Source organism: Anopheles funestus (assembly GCF_943734845.2).
Source record: "Anopheles funestus chromosome X unlocalized genomic scaffold, idAnoFuneDA-416_04 X_unloc_29, whole genome shotgun sequence".
In the NCBI taxonomy this organism is placed as follows: domain Eukaryota; kingdom Metazoa; phylum Arthropoda; class Insecta; order Diptera; family Culicidae; genus Anopheles; species Anopheles funestus.
Genome location: NW_026045153.1, coordinates 1,202,412 through 1,226,392, shown reverse-complemented (window position 1 = coordinate 1,226,392; position 23,981 = coordinate 1,202,412). Strand labels below are relative to the sequence as shown.

The 23,981-nt window shown below is 37.1% G+C and overlaps 1 protein-coding gene across 2 annotated transcripts in view; it reads left to right on the top strand.

The window, feature by feature from the left end:
- Positions 1 to 23,981, top strand: part of LOC125773305 (uncharacterized) — a 130,410-nt gene that overhangs the window by 43,913 nt on the left and 62,516 nt on the right. The window contains exon 2 of one of the 2 annotated variants that reach the window (XM_049444341.1): positions 10,797 to 12,475. The exons of the other annotated variant lie outside the window; for it this stretch is intronic. Coding sequence (XP_049300298.1) covers positions 10,797 to 11,621 — 825 coding nt within the window. The 3' untranslated portion in view covers positions 11,622 to 12,475. Of the gene's footprint in view, positions 1 to 10,796; positions 12,476 to 23,981 lie in introns of those variants that run through there. 2 annotated transcript variants of the gene reach the window in all.

The following is a 23,981-nucleotide window of genomic DNA, read 5'->3' as shown; positions in this document are numbered from 1 at the left end:
CATATTTGGATAGATCTGGTCATTAGCTACCAAAAGTTATTCTACGCCGATGTGCTAAGTTGTCTGTGGAAAAAGTTATTCGAGGTACAAAGACTTAACATTTTCTCAACTTTTCCAAAAAAATTCCTCATTTTGCCACTTTGGATGCTTATAACTCGGTCAGTTTCCAATGGATCTTCAATTGTAGCACATATTTGGATAGATCTGGTCATTAGCTACCAAAAGTTATTCTACGCCGATGTGCTAAGTTGTCTGTGGAAAAAGTTATTCGAGGTACAAAGACTTAACATTTTCTCAACTTTTCCAAAAAAAATTCCTCATTTTGCCACTTTGGATGCTTATAACTCGGTCAGTTTCCAATGGATCTTCAATTGTAGCACATATTTGGATAGATCTGGTCATTAGCTACCAAAAGTTATTCTACGCCGATGTGCTAAGTTGTCTGTGGAAAAAGTTATTCGAGGTACAAAGACTTAACATTTTCTCAACTTTTCCAAAAAATTCCTCATTTTGCCACTTTGGATGCTTATAACTCGGTCAGTTTCCAATGGATCTTCAATTGTAGCACATATTTGGATAGATCTGGTCATTAGCTACCAAAAGTTATTCTACGCCGATGTGCTAAGTTGTCTGTGGAAAAAGTTATTCGAGGTACAAAGACTTAACATTTTCTCAACTTTTCCAAAAAAATTCCTCATTTTGCCACTTTGGATGCTTATAACTCGGTCAGTTTCCAATGGATCTTCAATTGTAGCACATATTTGGATAGATCTGGTCATTAGCTACCAAAAGTTATTCTACGCCGATGTGCTAAGTTGTCTGTGGAAAAAGTTATTCGAGGTACAAAGACTTAACATTTTCTCAACTTTTCCAAACAAATTCCTCATTTTGCCACTTTGGATGCTTATAACTCGGTCAGTTTCCAATGGATCTTCAATTGTAGCACATATTTGGATAGATCTGGTCATTAGCTACCAAAAGTTATTCTACGCCGATGTGCTAAGTTGTCTGTGGAAAAAGTTATTCGAGGTACAAAGACTTAACATTTTCTCAACTTTTCCAAAAAAATTCCTCATTTTGCCACTTTGGATGCTTATAACTCGGTCAGTTTCCAATGGATCTTCAATTGTAGCACATATTTGGATAGATCTGGTCATTAGCTACCAAAAGTTATTCTACGCCGATGTGCTAAGTTGTCTGTGGAAAAAGTTATTCGAGGTACAAAGACTTAACATTTTCTCAACTTTTCCAAAAAAATTCCTCATTTTGCCACTTTGGATGCTTATAACTCGGTCAGTTTCCAATGGATCTTCAATTGTAGCACATATTTGGATAGATCTGGTCATTAGCTACCAAAAGTTATTCTACGCCGATGTGCTAAGTTGTCTGTGGAAAAAGTTATTCGAGGTACAAAGACTTAACATTTTCTCAACTTTTCCAAAAAAATTCCTCATTTTGCCACTTTGGATGCTTATAACTCGGTCAGTTTCCAATGGATCTTCAATTGTAGCACATATTTGGATAGATCTGGTCATTAGCTACCAAAAGTTATTCTACGCCGATGTGCTAAGTTGTCTGTGGAAAAAGTTATTCGAGGTACAAAGACTTAACATTTTCTCAACTTTTCCAAAAAAATTCCTCATTTTGCCACTTTGGATGCTTATAACTTGGTCAGTTTCCAATGGATCTTCAATTGTAGCACATATTTGGATAGATCTGGTCATTAACTACCAAAAGTTATTCTACGCCGATGTGCTAAGTTGTCTGTGGAAAAAGTTATTCGAGGTACAAAGACTTAACATTTTCTCAACTTTTCCAAAAAAATTCCTCATTTTGCCACTTTGGGTGCTTATAACTCGGTCAGTTTCCAATGGATCTTCAATTGTAGCACATATTTGGATAGATCTGGTCATTAGCTACCAAAAATTATTCTACGCCGATGTGCTAAGTTGTCTGTGGAAAAAGTTATTCGAGGTACAAAGACTTAACATTTTCTCAACTTTTCCAAAAAAATTCCTCATTTTGCCACTTTGGATGCTTATAACTTGGTCAGTTTCCAATGGATCTTCAATTGTAGCACATATTTGGATAGATCTGGTCATTAACTACCAAAAGTTATTCTACGCCGATGTGCTAAGTTGTCTGTGGAAAAAGTTATTCGAGGTACAAAGACTTAACATTTTCTCAACTTTTCCAAAAAAATTCCTCATTTTGCCACTTTGGATGCTTATAACTCGGTCAGTTTCCAATGGATCTTCAATTGTAGCACATATTTGGATAGATCTGGTCATTAGCTACCAAAAGTTATTCTGCGCCGATGTGCTAAGTTGTCTGTGGAAAAAGTTATTCGAGGTACAAAGACTTAACATTTTCTCAACTTTCCAAAAAAAAATCCTCATTTTGCCACTTTGGATGCTTATAACTCGGTCAGTTTCCAATGGATCTTCAATTGTAGCACATATTTGGATAGATCTGGTCATTAGCTACCAAAAGTTATTCTACGCCGATGTGCTAAGTTGTCTGTGGAAAAAGTTATTCGAGGTACAAAGACTTAACATTTTCTCAACTTTTCCAAAAAAAATCCTCATTTTGCCACTTTGGATGCTTATAACTCGGTCAGTTTCCAATGGATCTTCAATTGTAGCACATATTTGGATAGATCTGGTCATTAGCTACCAAAAGTTATTCTACGCCGATGTGCTAAGTTGTCTGTGGAAAAAGTTATTCGAGGTACAAAGACTTAACATTTTCTCAACTTTTCCAAAAAAAATTCCTCATTTTGCCACTTTGGATGCTTATAACTCGGTCAGTTTCCAATGGATCTTCAATTGTAGCACATATTTGGATAGATCTGGTCATTAGCTACCAAAAGTTATTCTACGCCGATGTGCTAAGTTGTCTGTGGAAAAAGTTATTCGAGGTACAAAGACTTAACATTTTCTCAATTTTTCCTAAAAAATTCCTCATTTTGCCACTTTGGATGCTTATAACTCGGTCAGTTTCCAATGGATCTTCAATTGTAACACAGATTTGGAAAGATCTGCTCATCAGCTACCAAAAGTTATTCTACGCCGATGTGCTAAGTTGTCTGTGGAAAAAGTTATTCGAGGTACAAAGACTTAACATTTTCTCAACTTTTCCAAAAAATTCCTCATTTTGCCACTTTGGATGCTTATAACTCGGTCAGTTTCCAATGGATCTTCAATTGTAGCACATATTTGGATAGATCTGGTCATTAGCTACCAAAAGTTATTCTACGCCGATGTGCTAAGTTGTCTGTGGAAAAAGTTATTCGAGGTACAAAGACTTAACATTTTCTCAACTTTCCAAAAAAAAATCCTCATTTTGCCACTTTGGATGCTTATAACTCGGTCAGTTTCCAATGGATCTTCAATTGTAGCACATATTTGGATAGATCTGGTCATTAGCTACCAAAAGTTATTCTACGCCGATGTGCTAAGTTGTCTGTGGAAAAAGTTATTCGAGGTACAAAGACTTAACATTTTCTCAACTTTTCCAAAAAAATTCCTCATTTTGCCACTTTGGATGCTTATAACTCGGTCAGTTTCCAATGGATCTTCAATTGTAGCACATATTTGGATAGATCTGGTCATTAGCTACCAAAAGTTATTCTACGCCGATGTGCTAAGTTGTCTGTGGAAAAAGTTATTCGAGGTACAAAGACTTAACATTTTCTCAACTTTTCCAAAAAAATTCCTCATTTTGCCAGTTTGGATGCTTATAACTCGGTCAGTTTCCAATGGATCTTCAATTGTAGCACATATTTGGATAGATCTGGTCATTAGCTACCAAAAGTTATTCTACGCCGATGTGCTAAGTTGTCTGTGGAAAAAGTTATTCGAGGTACAAAGACTTAACATTTTCTATACTTTTCCAAAAAAATTCCTCATTTTGCCACTTTGGATGCTTATAACTCGGTCAGTTTCCAATGGATCTTCAATTGTAGCACATATTTGGATAGATCTGGTCATTAGCTACCAAAAGTTATTCTACGCCGATGTGCTAAGTTGTCTGTGGAAAAAGTTATTCGAGGTACAAAGACTTAACATTTTCTCAACTTTTCCAAAAAAAATTCCTCATTTTGCCACTTTGGATGCTTATAACTCGGTCAGTTTCCAATGGATCTTCAATTGTAGCACATATTTGGATAGATCTGGTCATTAGCTACCAAAAGTTATTCTACGCCGATGTGCTAAGTTGTCTGTGGAAAAAGTTATTCGAGGTACAAAGACTTAACATTTTCTCAACTTTTCCAAAAAAATTCCTCATTTTGCCACTTTGGATGCTTATAACTCGGTCAGTTTCCAATGGATCTTCAATTGTAGCACATATTTGGATAGATCTGGTCATTAGCTACCAAAAGTTATTCTACGCCGATGTGCTAAGTTGTCTGTGGAAAAAGTTATTCGAGGTACAAAGACTTAACATTTTCTCAACTTTTCCAAAAAAATTCCTCATTTTGCCACTTTGGATGCTTATAACTCGGTCAGTTTTCAATGGATCTTCAATTGTAGCACATATTTGGATAGATCTGGTCATTAGCTACCAAAAGTTATTCTACGCCGATGTGCTAAGTTGTCTGTGGAAAAAGTTATTCGAGGTACAAAGACTTAACATTTTCTCAACTTTTCCAAAAAAAATTCCTCATTTTGCCACTTTGGATGCTTATAACTCGGTCAGTTTCCAATGGATCTTCAATTGTAGCACATATTTGGAAAGATCTGCTCATCAGCTACCAAAAGTTATTCTACGCCGATGTGCTAAGTTGTCTGTGGAAAAAGTTATTCGAAAAAGTAGCTTCTAATACTTTGAATGGCTTATACGAATTGCCTACCTTCAGGCTGATTTCTCGCGATTCGCATTTCAATTTCTATTTTTGACTATATCTCAGTCATTTACCGACCGATTTTGGATTTTCTTTGTGATTTGGATAGATCTCGATAAATGCAAGCTAAAAGTCTTCCACGACCATGTGCTCCGATGTCGGGCAAAAAAGTTATTCGCGACCTAAACTTTTTCTTTCACCTGCCATAACTCGGTCAATTTTCAACATTTTCTCGATCTTTCTTCAGAATTAGATGCGTCTTGTGACGCGCTACAAAAAGTTGTTCCACGACCATGCGCTTCGATGCCGGGCAAAAAAGTTATTCGCGGTACAAAGTTTGGTGCACCAAGTGTTGTTTTCCATACAAAATGTTCACATTTGCACCTATTCTTCGATGTAACTCGGTGAATTTTCAACATTTTTCCAAAATTTCTTCTGTTTTAGTTACATCTCGTGAAATTCTACCAAAAAGTATTCTACACCCATGTGCTCAGACGTAGGGCACAAAAGTTATTCGCGAAAAACCTCTATTTCAACCTATTTCAACCCCGTTCAACCCCGGTGCCACGTTTCAACCTATTTTTGCCCATATCTCAGTCATTTACCGACCGATTTTGGATTTTCTTTGTGATTTGGATAGATCTCGACAAATGCAAGCTAAAAGTCTTCCACGACCATGTGCTCCGATGTCGGGCAAAAAAGTTATTCGCGACCTAAGCTTTTTCTTTCACCTGCCATAACTCGGCCAATTTTCAACATTTTCTCGATCTTTCTTCAGAATTAGATGCGTCTCGTGACGCGCTACAAAAAGTTGTTCCACGACCATGCGCTCCGATGCCGGGCAAAAAAGTTATTCGCGGTACAAAGTTTGGTGCACCAACTGTTGTTTTCCATACAAAATGTTCACATTTGCACCTATTCTTCGATGTAACTCGGTGAATTTTCAACATTTTTCCAAAATTTCTTCTGTTTTAGTTACATCTCGTGAAATTCTACCAAAAAGTATTCTACACCCATGTGCTCAGACGTAGGGCACAAAAGTTATTCGCGAAAAACCTCTATTTCAACCTATTTCAACCCCGTTCAACCCCGGTGCCACGTTTCAACCTATTTTTGCCCATATCTCAGTCATTTACCGACCGATTTTGGATTTTCTTTGTGATTTGGATAGATCTCGACAAATGCAAGCTAAAAGTCTTCCACGACCATGTGCTCCGATGTCGGGCAAAAAAGTTATTCGCGACCTAAGCTTTTTCTTTCACCTGCCATAACTCGGCCAATTTTCAACATTTTCTCGATCTTTCTTCAGAATTAGATGCGTCTCGTGACGCGCTACAAAAAGTTGTTCCACGACCATGCGCTCCGATGCCGGGCAAAAAAGTTATTCGCGGTACAAAGTTTGGTGCACCAAGTGTTGTCTTCCATGCAAAATGTTCACATTTGCACCTATTCTTCGATGTAACTCGGTGAATTTTCAACATTTTTCCAAAATTTCTTCTGTTTTAGTTACATCTCGTGAAATTCTACCAAAAAGTATTCTACACCCATGTGCTCAGACGTAGGGCACAAAAGTTATTCGCGAAAAACCTGTTTTATGTACCGATTTGTGTCCACCGAGTAAGGTGCCTATTTCAACCCCGTTCAACCCCGGTGCCACGTTTCAACCTATTTTTGCCCATATCTCAGTCATTTACCGACCGATTTTGGATTTTCTTTGTGATTTGGATAGATCTCGATAAATGCAAGCTAAAAGTCTTCCACGACCATGTGCTCCGATGTCGGGCAAAAAAGTTATTCGCGACCTAAACTTTTTCTTTAACCTGCCATAACTCGGTCAATTTTCAACATTTTCTCGATCTTTCTTCAGAATTAGATGCGTCTCGTGACGCGCTACAAAAAGTTGTTCCACGACCATGCACTTTGATGCCGGGCAAAAAAGTTATTCGCGGTACAAAGTTTGGTGCACCAACTGTTGTTTTCCATACAAAATGTTCACATTTGCACCTATTCTTCGATGTAACTCGGTGAATTTTCAACATTTTTCCAAAATTTCTTCTGTTTTAGTTACATCTCGTGAAATTCTACCAAAAAGTATTCTACACCCATGTGCTCAGACGTAGGGCACAAAAGTTATTCGCGAAAAACCTGTTTTATGTACCGATTTGTGTCCACCGAGTAAGGTGCCTATTTCAACCCCGTTCAACCCCGGTGCCACGTTTCAACCTATTTTTGCCCATATCTCAGTCATTTACCGACCGATTTTGGATTTTCTTTGTGATTTGGATAGATCTCGACAAATGCAAGCTAAAAGTCTTCCACGACCATGTGCTCCGATGTCGGGCAAAAAAGTTATTCGCGACCTAAGCTTTTTCTTTCACCTGCCATAACTCGGCCAATTTTCAACATTTTCTCGATCTTTCTTCAGAATTAGATGCGTCTTGTGACGCGCTACAAAAAGTTGTTCCACGACCATGCGCTCCGATGCCGGGCAAAAAAGTTATTCGCGGTACAAAGTTTGGTGCACCAACTGTTGTTTTCCATACAAAATGTTCACATTTGCACCTATTCTTCGATGTAACTCGGTGAATTTTCAACATTTTTCCAAAATTTCTTCTGTTTTAGTTACATCTCGTGAAATTCTACCAAAAAGTATTCTACACCCATGTGCTCAGACGTAGGGCACAAAAGTTATTCGCGAAAAACCTGTATTTCAACCTATTTCAACCCCGTTCAACCCCGGTGCCACGTTTCAACCTATTTTTGCCCATATCTCAGTCATTTACCGACCGATTTTGGATTTTCTTTGTGATTTGGATAGATCTCGATAAATGCAAGCTAAAAGTCTTCCACGACCATGTGCTCCGATGTCGGGCAAAAAAGTTATTCGCGACCTAAACTTTTTCTTTCACCTGCCATAACTCGGTCAATTTTCAACATTTTCTCGATCTTTCTTCAGAATTAGATGCGTCTCGTGACGCGCTACAAAAAGTTGTTCCACGACCATGCGCTCCGATGCCGGGCAAAAAAGTTATTCGCGGTACAAAGTTTGGTGCACCAACTGTTGTTTTCCATACAAAATGTTCACATTTGCACCTATTCTTCGATGTAACTCGGTGAATTTTCAACATTTTTCCAAAATTTCTTCTGTTTTAGTTACATCTCGTGAAATTCTACCAAAAAGTATTCTACACCCATGTGCTCAGACGTAGGGCACAAAAGTTATTCGCGAAAAACCTCTATTTCAACCTATTTCAACCCCGTTCAACCCCGGTGCCACGTTTCAACCTATTTTTGCCCATATCTCAGTCATTTACCGACCGATTTTGGATTTTCTTTGTGATTTGGATAGATCTCGACAAATGCAAGCTAAAAGTCTTCCACGACCATGTGCTCCGATGTCGGGCAAAAAAGTTATTCGCGACCTAAGCTTTTTCTTTCACCTGCCATAACTCGGCCAATTTTCAACATTTTCTCGATCTTTCTTCAGAATTAGATGCGTCTCGTGACGCGCTACAAAAAGTTGTTCCACGACCATGCGCTCCGATGCCGGTCAAAAAAGTTATTCGCGGTACAAAGTTTGGTGCACCAAGTGTTGTCTTCCATGCAAAATGTTCACATTTGCACCTATTCTTCGATGTAACTCGGTGAATTTTCAACATTTTTCCAAAATTTCTTCTGTTTTAGTTACATCTCGTGAAATTCTACCAAAAAGTATTCTACACCCATGTGCTCAGACGTAGGGCACAAAAGTTATTCGCGAAAAACCTGTTTTAGGTACCGATTTGTGTCCACCGAGTAAGGTGCCTATTTCAACCCCGTTCAACCCCGGTGCCACGTTTCAACCTATTTTTGCCCATATCTCAGTCATTTACCGACCGATTTTGGATTTTCTTTGTGATTTGGATAGATCTCGATAAATGCAAGCTAAAAGTCTTCCACGACCATGTGCTCCGATGTCGGGCAAAAAAGTTATTCGCGACCTAAACTTTTTCTTTAACCTGCCATAACTCGGTCAATTTTCAACATTTTCTCGATCTTTCTTCAGAATTAGATGCGTCTCGTGACGCGCTACAAAAAGTTGTTCCACGACCATGCGCTCCGATGCCGGGCAAAAAAGTTATTCGCGGTACAAAGTTTGGTGCACCAACTGTTGTTTTCCATACAAAATGTTCACATTTGCACCTATTCTTCGATGTAACTCGGTGAATTTTCAACATTTTTCCAAAATTTCTTCTGTTTTAGTTACATCTCGTGAAATTCTACCAAAAAGTATTCTACACCCATGTGCTCAGACGTAGGGCACAAAAGTTATTCGCGAAAAACCTCTATTTCAACCTATTTCAACCCCGTTCAACCCCGGTGCCACGTTTCAACCTATTTTTGCCCATATCTCAGTCATTTACCGACCGATTTTGGATTTTCTTTGTGATTTGGATAGATCTCGACAAATGCAAGCTAAAAGTCTTCCACGACCATGTGCTCCGATGTCGGGCAAAAAAGTTATTCGCGACCTAAACTTTTTCTTTCACCTGCCATAACTCGGCCAATTTTCAACATTTTCTCGATCTTTCTTCAGAATTAGATGCGTCTCGTGACGCGCTACAAAAAGTTGTTCCACGACCATGCGCTCCGATGCCGGGCAAAAAAGTTATTCGCGGTACAAAGTTTGGTGCACCAAGTGTTGTCTTCCATGCAAAATGTTCACATTTGCACCTATTCTTCGATGTAACTCGGTGAATTTTCAACATTTTTCCAAAATTTCTTCTGTTTTAGTTACATCTCGTGAAATTCTACCAAAAAGTATTCTACACCCATGTGCTCAGACGTAGGGCACAAAAGTTATTCGCGAAAAACCTGTTTTATGTACCGATTTGTGTCCACCGAGTAAGGTGCCTATTTCAACCCCGTTCAACCCCGGTGCCACGTTTCAACCTATTTTTGCCCATATCTCAGTCATTTACCGACCGATTTTGGATTTTCTTTGTGATTTGGATAGATCTCGACAAATGCAAGCTAAAAGTCTTCCACGACCATGTGCTCCGATGTCGGGCAAAAAAGTTATTCGCGACCTAAGCTTTTTCTTTCACCTGCCATAACTCGGTCAATTTTCAACATTTTCTCGATCTTTCTTCAGAATTAGATGCGTCTCGTGACGCGCTACAAAAAGTTGTTCCACAACAATGCGCTCCGATGCCGGGCAAAAAAGTTATTCGCGGTACAAAGTTTGGTGCACCAAGTGTTGTCTTCCATACAAAATGTTCAATGTACGGGTACCCGACTCTAGTAAAAAAGTGAAATTTTTTACTAGTTACCAACTTTTGCAAATTATCATCGGATATCACTTTTCATGGTCTATAGTAAGTTCTTATCACGTTTTAGTAGTTTTTGAAAAAAAAATTTTTTTGAACTTTTCAAAATTTTGCAAAACCAAAACTTTTTAGGCGGTTTTTTGTATGGAGCGTTACTAGTCTCGGGGTCACTTTTTGACCAAAAAACCACTATATATCATTCGAAAGGTAATTTCAAGGGCTACAAAAAATTGTTCTACGGCACCCCCCTCCGACGTCTAGTATTCGAGTTATTGAGGAAAAACAGTTTATAGTTAATTTTTCACTCGATTTTTCACCATGTATCGCACATTACTCCGGTTCTATACATTGGATCGTCTATCTTTAAGATTTTATGGGTAGTTCCAACTGTTTGCTACATTTCATCCGTACATCACAAAGCGATTCAATGTCTGTGCTAGAAGTTATTAGAGGGATAAAAAAAATTACCCTTGGCTTTGCCCCGTAAAATTTTACCCATTTTGCCACTTTGGATCCTTATAACTCGGTCAGTTTCCAATGGATCTTCAATTGTAGCACATATTTGGATAGATCTGGTCATTAGCTACCAAAAGTTATTCTACGCCGATGTGCTAAGTTGTCTGTGGAAAAAGTTATAAGAGGTACAAAGACTTAACATTTTCTCAATTTTTCCTAAAAAATTCCTCATTTTGCCACTTTGGATGCTTATAACTCGGTCAGTTTTCAATGGATCTTCAATTGTAGCACATATTTGGATAGATCTGGTCATTAGCTACCAAAAGTTATTCTACGCCGATGTGCTAAGTTGTCTGTGGAAAAAGTTATTCGAGGTACAAAGACTTAACATTTTCTCAACTTTTCCAAAAAAATTCCTCATTTTGCCACTTTGGATGCTTATAACTCGGTCAGTTTCCAATGGATCTTCAATTGTAGCACATATTTGGATAGATCTGCTCATCAGCTACCAAAAGTTATTCTACGCCGATGTGCTAAGTTGTCTGTGGAAAAAGTTATTCGAGGTACAAAGACTTAAAATTTTCTCAATTTTTCCTAAAAAATTCCTCATTTTGCCACTTTGGATGCTTATAACTCAGTCAGTTTCCAATGGATCTTCAATTGTAGCACATATTTGGATAGATCTGGTCATTAGCTACCAAAAGTTATTCTACGCCGATGTGCTAAGTTGTCTGTGGAAAAAGTTATTCGAGGTACAAAGACTTAACATTTTCTCAATTTTTCCTAAAAAATTCCTCTTTTTGCCACTTTGGATGCTTATAACTCGGTCAGTTTCCAATGGATCTTCAATTGTAACACAGATTTGGAAAGATCTGCTCATCAGCTACCAAAAGTTATTCTACGCCGATGTGCTAAGTTGTCTGTGGAAAAAGTTATTCGAGGTACAAAGACTTAAAATTTTCTCAACTTTTCCAAAAAATTCCTCATTTTGCCACTTTGGATGCTTATAACTCAGTCAGTTTCCAATGGATCTTCAATTGTAGCACATATTTGAATAGATCTGGTCATTAGCTACCAAAAGTTATTCTACGCCGATGTGCTAAGTTGTCTGTGGAAAAAGTTATTCGAGGTACAAAGACTTAACATTTTCTCAACTTTTCCAAAAAATTCCTCATTTTGCCACTTTGGATGCTTATAACTCGGTCAGTTTCCAATGGATCTTCAATTGTAACAGAGATTTGGAAAGATCTGCTCATCAGCTACCAAAAGTTATTCTACGCCGATGTGCTAAGTTGTCTGTGGAAAAAGTTATTCGAGGTACAAAGACTTAAAATTTTCTCAATTTTTCCTAAAAAATTCCTCATTTTGCCACTTTGGATGCTTATAACTCGGTCAGTTTCCAATGGATCTTCAATTGTAACACAGATTTGGAAAGATCTGCTCATCAGCTACCAAAAGTTATTCTACGCCGATGTGCTAAGTTGTCTGTGGAAAAAGTTATTCGAGGTACAAAGACTTAAAATTTTCTCAATTTTTCCTAAAAAATTCCTCATTTTGCCACTTTGGATGCTTATAACTCGGTCAGTTTCCAATGGATCTTCAATTGAAGCACATATTTGGATAGATCTGGTCATTAGCTACCAAAAGTTATTCTACGCCGATGTGCTAAGTTGTCTGTGGAAAAAGTTATTCGAGGTACAAAGACTTAACATTTTCTCAACTTTTCCAAAAAAATTCCTCATTTTGCCACTTGGGATGCTTATAACTCGGTCAGTTTCCAATGGATCTTCAATTGTAGCACATATTTGGATAGATCTGGTCATTAGCTACCAAAAGTTATTCTACGCCGATGTGCTAAGTTGTCTGTGGAAAAAGTTATTCGAGGTACAAAGACTTAACATTTTCTCAACTTTTCCAAAAAAATTCCTCATTTTGCCACTTTGGATGCTTATAACTCGGTCAGTTTCCAATGGATCTTCAATTGTAGCACATATTTGGATAGATCTGGTCATTAGCTACCAAAAGTTATTCTACGCCGATGTGCTAAGTTGTCTGTGGAAAAAGTTATTCGAGGTACAAAGACTTAACATTTTCTCAACTTTTCCAAAAAAATTCCTCATTTTGCCACTTGGGATGCTTATAACTCGGTCAGTTTCCAATGGATCTTCAATTGTAGCACATATTTGGATAGATCTGGTCATTAGCTACCAAAAGTTATTCTACGCCGATGTGCTAAGTTGTCTGTGGAAAAAGTTATTCAAGGTACAAAGACTTAACATTTTCTCAACTTTTCCAAAAAAATTCCTCATTTTGCCACTTTGGATGCTTATAACTCGGTCAGTTTCCAATGGATCTTCAATTGTAGCACATATTTGGATAGATCTGGTCATTAGCTACCAAAAGTTATTCTACGCCGATGTGCTAAGTTGTCTGTGGAAAAAGTTATTCGAGGTACAAAGACTTAACATTTTCTCAACTTTTCCAAAAAAATTCCTCATTTTGCCACTTTGGATGCTTATAACTCGGTCAGTTTCCAATGGATCTTCAATTGTAGCACATATTTGGATAGATCTGGTCATTAGCTACCAAAAGTTATTCTACGCCGATGTGCTAAGTTGTCTGTGGAAAAAGTTATTCGAGGTACAAAGACTTAACATTTTCTCAACTTTTCCAAAAAAAAATTCCTCATTTTGCCACTTTGGATGCGTATAACTCGGTCAGTTTCCAATGGATCTTCAATTGTAGCACATATTTGGATAGATCTGGTCATTAGCTACCAAAAGTTATTCTACGCCGATGTGCTAAGTTGTCTGTGGAAAAAGTTATTCGAGGTACAAAGACTTAACATTTTCTCAACTTTTACAAAAAAATTCCTCATTTTGCCACTTTGGATGCTTATAACTCGGTCAGTTTCCAATGGATCTTCAATTGTAGCACATATTTGGATAGATCTGGTCATTAGCTACCAAAAGTTATTCTACGCCGATGTGCTAAGTTGTCTGTGGAAAAAGTTATTTGAGGTACAAAGACTTAACATTTTCTCAACTTTTCCAAAAAAATTCCTCATTTTGCCACTTTGGATGCTTATAACTCGGTCAGTTTCCAATGGATCTTCAATTGTAGCACATATTTGGATAGATCTGGTCTTTAGCTACCAAAAGTTATTCTACGCCGATGTGCTAAGTTGTCTGTGGAAAAAGTTATTTGAGGTACAAAGACTTAACATTTTCTCAATTTTTCTAAAAAAATTCCTCATTTTGCCACTTTGGATGCTTATAACTCGGTCAGTTTCCAATGGATCTCCAATTGTAGCACCTATTTGGATAGATCTGGTCATTAGCTACCAAAAGTTATTCTACGCCGATGTGCTAAAATGTCCGTGGAAAAAGTTATTCGAGGTACAAAGACTTAACATTTTCTCAACTTTTCCAAAAAAATTCCTCATTTTGCCACTTTGGATGCTTATAACTCGGTCAGTTTCCAATGGATCTTCAATTGTAGCACATATTTGGATAGATCTGGTCATTAGCTACCAAAAGTTATTCTACGCCGATGTGCTAAGTTGTCTGTGGAAAAAGTTATTCGAGGTACAAAGACTTAACATTTTCTCAACTTTTCCAAAAAATTCCTCATTTTGCCACTTTGGATGCTTATAACTCGGTCAGTTTCCAATGGATCTTCAATTGTAGCACATATTTGGATAGATCTGGTCATTAGCTACCAAAAGTTATTCTACGCCGATGTGCTAAGTTGTCTGTGGAAAAAGTTATTCGAGGTACAAAGACTTAACATTTTCTCAACTTTTCCAAAAAAAATTCCTCATTTTGCCACTTTGGATGCTTATAACTCGGTCAGTTTCCAATGGATCTTCAATTGTAGCACATATTTGGATAGATCTGGTCATTAGCTACCAAAAGTTATTCTACGCCGATGTGCTAAGTTGTCTGTGGAAAAAGTTATTCGAGGTACAAAGACTTAACATTTTCTCAACTTTCCAAAAAAAATTCCTCATTTTGCCACTTTGGATGCTTATAACTCGGTCAGTTTCCAATGGATCTTCAATTGTAGCACATATTTGGATAGATCTGGTCATTAGCTACCAAAAGTTATTCTACGCCGATGTGCTAAGTTGTCTGTGGAAAAAGTTATTTGAGGTACAAAGACTTAACATTTTCTCAACTTTTCCAAAAAATTCCTCATTTTGCCACTTTGGATGCTTATAACTCGGTCAGTTTCCAATGGATCTTCAATTGTAGCACATATTTGGATAGATCTGGTCATTAGCTACCAAAAGTTATTCTACGCCGATGTGCTAAGTTGTCTGTGGAAAAAGTTATTCGAGGTACAAAGACTTAACATTTTCTCAACTTTTCCAAAAAAAATTCCTCATTTTGCCACTTTGGATGCTTATAACTCGGTCAGTTTCCTATGGATCTTCAATTGAAGCACATATTTGGATAGATCTGGTCATTAGCTACCAAAAGTTATTCTACGCCGATGTGCTAAGTTGTCTGTGGAAAAAGTTATTCGAGGTACAAAGACTTAACATTTTCTCAACTTTTCCAAAAAAATTCCTCATTTTGCCACTTGGGATGCTTATAACTCGGTCAGTTTCCAATGGATCTTCAATTGTAGCACATATTTGGATAGATCTGGTCATTAGCTACCAAAAGTTATTCTACGCCGATGTGCTAAGTTGTCTGTGGAAAAAGTTATTCGAGGTACAAAGACTTAACATTTTCTCAACTTTTCCAAAAAAATTCCTCATTTTGCCACTTTGGATGCTTATAACTCGGTCAGTTTCCAATGGATCTTCAATTGTAGCACATATTTGGATAGATCTGGTCATTAGCTACCAAAAGTTATTCTACGCCGATGTGCTAAGTTGTCTGTGGAAAAAGTTATTCGAGGTACAAAGACTTAACATTTTCTCAACTTTTCCAAAAAAATTCCTCATTTTGCCACTTTGGATGCTTATAACTCGGTCAGTTTCCAATGGATCTTCAATTGTAGCACATATTTGGATAGATCTGGTCATTAGCTACCAAAAGTTATTCTACGCCGATGTGCTAAGTTGTCTGTGGAAAAAGTTATTCGAGGTACAAAGACTTAACATTTTCTCAACTTTTCCAAAAAAAAATTACTCATTTTGCCACTTTGGATGCGTATAACTCGGTCAGTTTCCAATGGATCTTCAATTGTAGCACATATTTGGATAGATCTGGTCATTAGCTACCAAAAGTTATTCTACGCCGATGTGCTAAGTTGTCTGTGGAAAAAGTTATTCGAGGTACAAAGACTTAACATTTTCTCAACTTTTCCAAAAAAATTCCTCATTTTGCCACTTTGGATGCTTATAACTCGGTCAGTTTCCAATGGATCTTCAATTGTAGCACATATTTGGATAGATCTGATCATTAGCTACCAAAAGTTATTCTACGCCGATGTGCTAAGTTGTCTGTGGAAAAAGTTATTCGAGGTACAAAGACTTAACATTTTCTCAACTTTTCCAAAAAATTCCTCATTTTGCCACTTTGGATGCTTATAACTCGGTCAGTTTCCAATGGATCTTCAATTGTAGCACATATTTGGATAGATCTGGTCATTAGCTACCAAAAGTTATTCTACGCCGATGTGCTAAGTTGTCTGTGGAAAAAGTTATTCGAGGTACAAAGACTTAACATTTTCTCAACTTTTCCAAAAAAAATTCCTCATTTTGCCACTTTGGATGCGTATAACTCGGTCAGTTTCCAATGGATCTTCAATTGTAGCACATATTTGGATAGATCTGGTCATTAGCTACCAAAAGTTATTCTACGCCGATGTGCTAAGTTGTCTGTGGAAAAAGTTATTCGAGGTACAAAGACTTAACATTTTCTCAACTTTTCCAAAAAAATTCCTCATTTTGCCACTTTGGATGCTTATAACTCGGTCAGTTTCCAATGGATCTTCAATTGTAGCACATATTTGGATAGATCTGGTCATTAGCTACCAAAAGTTATTCTACGCCGATGTGCTAAGTTGTCTGTGGAAAAAGTTATTCGAGGTACAAAGACTTAAAATTTTCTCAATTTTTCCTAAAAAATTCCTCATTTTGCCACTTTGGATGCTTATAACTCGGTCAGTTTCCAATGGATCCTCAATTGTAACACAGGTTTGGAAAGATCTGATCATCAGCTACCAAAAGTTATTCTACGCCGATGTGCTAAGTTGTCTGTGGAAAAAGTTATTCGAAAAAGTAGCTTCTAATACTTTGAATGGCTTATACGAATTGCCTACCTTCAGGCTGATTTCTCGCGATTCGCATTTCAATTTCTATTTTTGACTATATCTCAGTCATTTACCGACCGATTTTGGATTTTCTTTGTGATTTGGATAGATCTCGATAAATGCAAGCTAAAAGTCTTCCACGACCATGTGCTCCGATGACGGGCAAAAAAGTTATTCGCGACCTAAACTTTTTCTTTCACCTGCCATAACTCGGTCAATTTTCAACATTTTCTCGATCTTTCTTCAGAATTAGATGCGTCTCGTGACGCGCTACAAAAAGTTATTCCACGACCATGCGCTCCGATGCCGGGCAAAAAAGTTATTCGCGGTACAAAGTTTGGTGCACCAAGTGTTGTCTTCCATACAAAATGTTCAATGTACGGGTACCCGACTCTAGTAAAAAAGTGAAATTTTTTACTAGTTACCAACTTTTGCAAATTATCATCGGATATCACTTTTCATGGTCTATAGTAAGTTCTTATCACGTTTTAGTAGTTTTTGAAAAAAAAATTTTTTTGAACTTTTCAAAATTTTGCAAAACCAAAACTTTTTAGGCGGTTTTTTGTATGGAGCGTTACTAGTCTCGGGGTCACTTTTTGACCAAAAAACCACTATATATCATTCGAAAGGTAATTTCAAGGGCTACAAAAAATTGTTCTACGGCACCCCCCTCCGACGTCTAGTATTCGAGTTATTGGCCAAAAACCATCACTTGAGCGATTTTTCGTTCAGGGTACCCGACTCTAGTAAAAAAGTGAAATTTTTCTCGATTGACCAAGTGTTGCAAATGACCATCGGATTTCACTTTTTATGGTCTATAGTGAGTTCTGATCACGATTTGGTACTTTTTGAAAAAAATTTTTTGACGCACTTTTCAAAATTTTGCAAAACCAAAACTTTTTAGGCGGTTTTGTGTATGGAGGGTTACTAGTCTCGGGGTCACTTTTTGACCAAAAAACCACTATATATCATTCGAAAGGTAATTTCAAGGGCTACAAAAAATTGTTCTACGGCACCCCCCTCCGACGTCTAGTATTCGAGTTATTGAGGAAAAACAGTTTATAGTTAATTTTTCACTCGATTTTTCACCATGTATCGCACATTACTCCGGTTCTATACATTGGATCGTCTATCTTTAAGATTTTATGGGTAGTTCCAACTGTTTGCTACATTTCATCCGTACATCACAAAGCGATTCAATGTCTGTGCTAGAAGTTATTAGAGGGATAAAAAAAATTACCCTTGGCTTTGCCCCGTAAAATTTTACCCATTTTGCCACTTTGGATCCTTATAACTCGGTCAGTTTCCAATGGATCTTCAATTGTAGCACATATTTGGATAGATCTGGTCATTAGCTACCAAAAGTTATTCTACGCCGATGTGCTAAGTTGTCTGTGGAAAAAGTTATTCGAGGTACAAAGACTTAACATTTTCTCAACTTTTCCAAAAAAAATTCCTCATTTTGCCACTTTGGATGCTTATAACTCGGTCAGTTTCCAATGGATCTTCAATTGTAGCACATATTTGGATAGATCTGGTCATTAGCTACCAAAAGTTATTCTACGCCGATGTGCTAAGTTGTCTGTGGAAAAAGTTATTCGAGGTACAAAGACTTAACATTTTCTCAACTTTTCCAAAAAAAATCCTCATTTTGCCACTTTGGATGCTTATAACTCGGTCAGTTTCCAATGGATCTTCAATTGTAGCACATATTTGGATAGATCTGGTCATTAGCTACCAAAAGTTATTCTACGCCGATGTGCTAAGTTGTCTGTGGAAAAAGTTATTTGAGGTACAAAGACTTAACATTTTCTCAATTTTTCTAAAAAAATTCCTCATTTTGCCACTTTGGATGCTTATAACTCGGTCAGTTTCCAATGGATCTTCAATTGTAGCACATATTTGGATAGATCTGGTCATTAGCTACCAAAAGTTATTCTACGCCGATGTGCTAAGTTGTCTGTGGAAAAAGTTATTCGAGGTACAAAGACTTAACATTTTCTCAACTTTTCCAAAAAAATTCCTCATTTTGCCACTTTGGATGCTTATAACTCGGTCAGTTTCCAATGGATCTTCAATTGTAGCACATATTTGGATAGATCTGGTCATTAGCTACCAAAAGTTATTCTACGCCGATGTGCTAAGTTGTCTGTGGAAAAAGTTATTCGAGGTACAAAGACTTAACATTTTCTCAACTTTTCCAAAAAAATTCCTCATTTTGCCACTTTGGATGCTTATAACTCGGTCAGTTTCCAATGGATCTTCAATTGTAGCACATATTTGGATAGATCTGGTCATTAGCTACCAAAAGTTATTCTACGCCGATGTGCTAAGTTGTCTGTGGAAAAAGTTATTCGAGGTACAAAGACTTAACATTTTCTCAACTTTTCCAAAAAAATTCCTCATTTTGCCACTTTGGATGCTTATAACTCGGTCAGTTTCCAATGGATCTTCAATTGTAGCACATATTTGAATAGATCTGGTCATTAGCTACCAAAAGTTATTCTACGCCGATGTGCTAAGTTGTCTGTGGAAAAAGTTATTCGAGGTACAAAGACTTAACATTTTCTCAACTTTTCCAAAAAAATTCCTCATTTTGCCACTTTGGATGCTTATAACTCGGTCAGTTTCCAATGGATCTTCAATTGTAGCACATATTTGGATAGATCTGGTCATTAGCTACCAAAAGTTATTCTACGCCGATGTGCTAAGTTGTCTGTGGAAAAAGTTATTCGAGGTACAAAGACTTAACATTTTCTCAACTTTTCCAAAAAAATTCCTCATTTTGCCATTTTGGATGCCTATAACTCGGTCAGTTTCCAATGGATCTTCAATTGTAGCACATATTTGGATAGATCTGGTCATTAGCTACCAAAAGTTATTCTACGCCGATGTGCTAAGTTGTCTGTGGAAAAAGTTATTCGAGGTACAAAGACTTAACATTTTCTCAACTTTTCCAAAAAAAATCCTCATTTTGCCACTTTGGATGCTTATAACTCGGTCAGTTTCCAATGGATCTTCAATTGTAGCACATATTTGGATAGATCTGGTCATTAGCTACCAAAAGTTATTCTACGCCGATGTGCTAAGTTGTCTGTGGAAAAAGTTATTTGAGGTACAAAGACTTAACATTTTCTCAATTTTTCTAAAAAAATTCCTCATTTTGCCACTTTGGATGCTTATAACTCGGTCACTTTCCAATGGATCTTCAATTGTAGCACATATTTGGATAGATCTGGTCATTAGCTACCAAAAGTTATTCTACGCCGATGTGCTAAGTTGTCTGTGGAAAAAGTTATTCGAGGTACAAAGACTTAACATTTTCTCAACTTTTCCAAAAAAATTCCTCATTTTGCCACTTTGGATGCTTATAACTCGGTCAGTTTCCAATGGATCTTCAATTGTAGCACATATTTGGATAGATCTGGTCATTAGCTACCAAAAGTTATTCTACGCCGATGTGCTAAGTTGTCTGTGGAAAAAGTTATTCGAGGTACAAAGACTTAACATTTTCTCAACTTTTCCAAAAAATTCCTCATTTTGCCACTTTGGATGCTTATAACTCGGTCAGTTTCCAATGGATCTTCAATTGTAGCACATATTTGGATAGATCTGGTCATTAGCTACCAAAAGTTATTCTACGCCGATGTGCTAAGTTGTCTGTGGAAAAAGTTATTCGAGGTACAAAGACTTAACATTTTCTCAACTTTTCCAAAAAAAATTCCTCATTTTGCCACTTTGGATGCGTATAACTCGGTCAGTTTCCAATGGATCTTCAATTGTAGCACATATTTGGATAGATCTGGTCATTAGCTACCAAAAGTTATTCTACGCCGATGTGCTAAGTTGTCTGTGGAAAAAGTTATTCGAGGTACAAAGACTTAACATTTTCTCAACTTTTCCAAAAAAATTCCTCATTTTGCCACTTTGGATGCTTATAACTCGGTCAGTTTCCAATGGATCTTCAATTGTAGCACATATTTGGATAGATCTGGTCATTAGCTACCAAAAGTTATTCTACGCCGATGTGCTAAGTTGTCTGTGGAAAAAGTTATTCGAGGTACAAAGACTTAAAATTTTCTCAATTTTTCCTAAAAAATTCCTCATTTTGCCACTTTGGATGCTTATAACTCGGTCAGTTTCCAATGGATCCTCAATTGTAACACAGGTTTGGAAAGATCTGATCATCAGCTACCAAAAGTTATTCTACGCCGATGTGCTAAGTTGTCTGTGGAAAAAGTTATTCGAAAAAGTAGCTTCTAATACTTTGAATGGCTTATACGAATTGCCTACCTTCAGGCTGATTTCTCGCGATTCGCATTTCAATTTCTATTTTTGACTATATCTCAGTCATTTACCGACCGATTTTGGATTTTCTTTGTGATTTGGATAGATCTCGATAAATGCAAGCTAAAAGTCTTCCACGACCATGTGCTCCGATGTCGGGCAAAAAAGTTATTCGCGACCTAAACTTTTTCTTTCACCTGCCATAACTCGGTCAATTTTCAACATTTTCTCGATCTTTCTTCAGAATTAGATGCGTCTCGTGACGCGCTACAAAAAGTTATTCCACGACCATGCGCTCCGATGCCGGGCAAAAAAGTTATTCGCGGTACAAAGTTTGGTGCACCAAGTGTTGTCTTCCATACAAAATGTTCAATGTACGGGTACCCGACTCTAGTAAAAAAGTGAAATTTTTTACTAGTTACCAACTTTTGCAAATTATCATCGGATATCACTTTTCATGGTCTATAGTAAGTTCTTATCACGTTTTAGTAGTTTTTGAAAAAAAAATTTTTTTGAACTTTTCAAAATTTTGCAAAACCAAAACTTTTTAGGCGGTTTTTTGTATGGAGCGTTACTAGTCTCGGGGTCACTTTTTGACCAAAAAACCACTATATATCATTCGAAAGGTAATTTCAAGGGCTACAAAAAATTGTTCTACGGCACCCCCCTCCGACGTCTAGTATTCGAGTTATTGGCCAAAAACCATCACTTGAGCGATTTTTCGTTCAGGGTACCCGACTCTAGTAAAAAAGTGAAATTTTTCTCGATTGACCAAGTGTTGCAAATGACCATCGGATTTCACTTTTTATGGTCTATAGTGAGTTCTGATCACGATTTGGTACTTTTTGAAAAAAATTTTTTGACGCACTTTTCAAAATTTTGCAAAACCAAAACTTTTTAGGCGGTTTTGTGTATGGAGGGTTACTAGTCTCGGGGTCACTTTTTGACCAAAAAACCACTATATATCATTCGAAAGGTAATTTCAAGGGCTACAAAAAATTGTTCTACGGCACCCCCCTCCGACGTCTAGTATTCGAGTTATTGAGGAAAAACAGTTTATAGTTAATTTTTCACTCGATTTTTCACCATGTATCGCACATTACTCCGGTTCTATACATTGGATCGTCTATCTTTAAGATTTTATGGGTAGTTCCAACTGTTTGCTACATTTCATCCGTACATCACAAAGCGATTCAATGTCTGTGCTAGAAGTTATTAGAGGGATAAAAAAAATTACCCTTGGCTTTGCCCCGTAAAATTTTACCCATTTTGCCACTTTGGATCCTTATAACTCGGTCAGTTTCCAATGGATCTTCAATTGTAGCACATATTTGGATAGATCTGGTCATTAGCTACCAAAAGTTATTCTACGCCGATGTGCTAAGTTGTCTGTGGAAAAAGTTATTCGAGGTACAAAGACTTAACATTTTCTCAACTTTTCCAAAAAAAATCCTCATTTTGCCACTTTGGATGCTTATAACTCGGTCAGTTTCCAATGGATCTTCAATTGTAGCACATATTTGGATAGATCTGGTCATTAGCTACCAAAAGTTATTCTACGCCGATGTGCTAAGTTGTCTGTGGAAAAAGTTATTTGAGGTACAAAGACTTAACATTTTCTCAATTTTTCTAAAAAAATTCCTCATTTTGCCACTTTGGATGCTTATAACTCGGTCAGTTTCCAATGGATCTTCAATTGTAGCACATATTTGGATAGATCTGGTCATTAGCTACCAAAAGTTATTCTACGCCGATGTGCTAAGTTGTCTGTGGAAAAAGTTATTCGAGGTACAAAGACTTAACATTTTCTCAACTTTTCCAAAAAAATTCCTCATTTTGCCACTTTGGATGCTTATAACTCGGTCAGTTTCCAATGGATCTTCAATTGTAGCACATATTTGGATAGATCTGGTCATTAGCTACCAAAAGTTATTCTACGCCGATGTGCTAAGTTGTCTGTGGAAAAAGTTATTCGAGGTACAAAGACTTAACATTTTCTCAACTTTTCCAAAAAAATTCCTCATTTTGCCACTTTGGATGCTTATAACTCGGTCAGTTTCCAATGGATCTTCAATTGTAGCACATATTTGGATAGATCTGGTCATTAGCTACCAAAAGTTATTCTACGCCGATGTGCTAAGTTGTCTGTGGAAAAAGTTATTCGAGGTACAAAGACTTAACATTTTCTCAACTTTTCCAAAAAAATTCCTCATTTTGCCACTTTGGATGCTTATAACTCGGTCAGTTTCCAATGGATCTTCAATTGTAGCACATATTTGGATAGATCTGGTCATTAGCTACCAAAAGTTATTCTACGCCGATGTGCTAAGTTGTCTGTGGAAAAAGTTATTCGAGGTACAAAGACTTAACATTTTCTCAACTTTTCCAAAAAAATTCCTCATTTTGCCACTTGGGATGCTTATAACTCGGTCAGTTTCCAATGGATCTTCAATTGTAGCACATATTTGGATAGATCTGGTCATTAGCTACCAAAAGTTATTCTACGCCGATGTGCTAAGTTGTCTGTGGAAAAAGTTATTCGAGGTACAAAGACTTAACATTTTCTCAACTTTTCCAAAAAAATTCCTCATTTTGCCACTTTGGATGCTTATAACTCGGTCAGTTTCCAATGGATCTTCAATTGTAGCACATATTTTTATAGATCTGGTCATTAGCTACCAAAAGTTATTCTACGCCGATGTGCTAAGTTGTCTGTGGAAAAAGTTATTCGAGGTACAAAGACTTAACATTTTCTCAACTTTTCCAAAAAAATTCCTCATTTTGCCACTTTGGATGCTTATAACTCGGTCAGT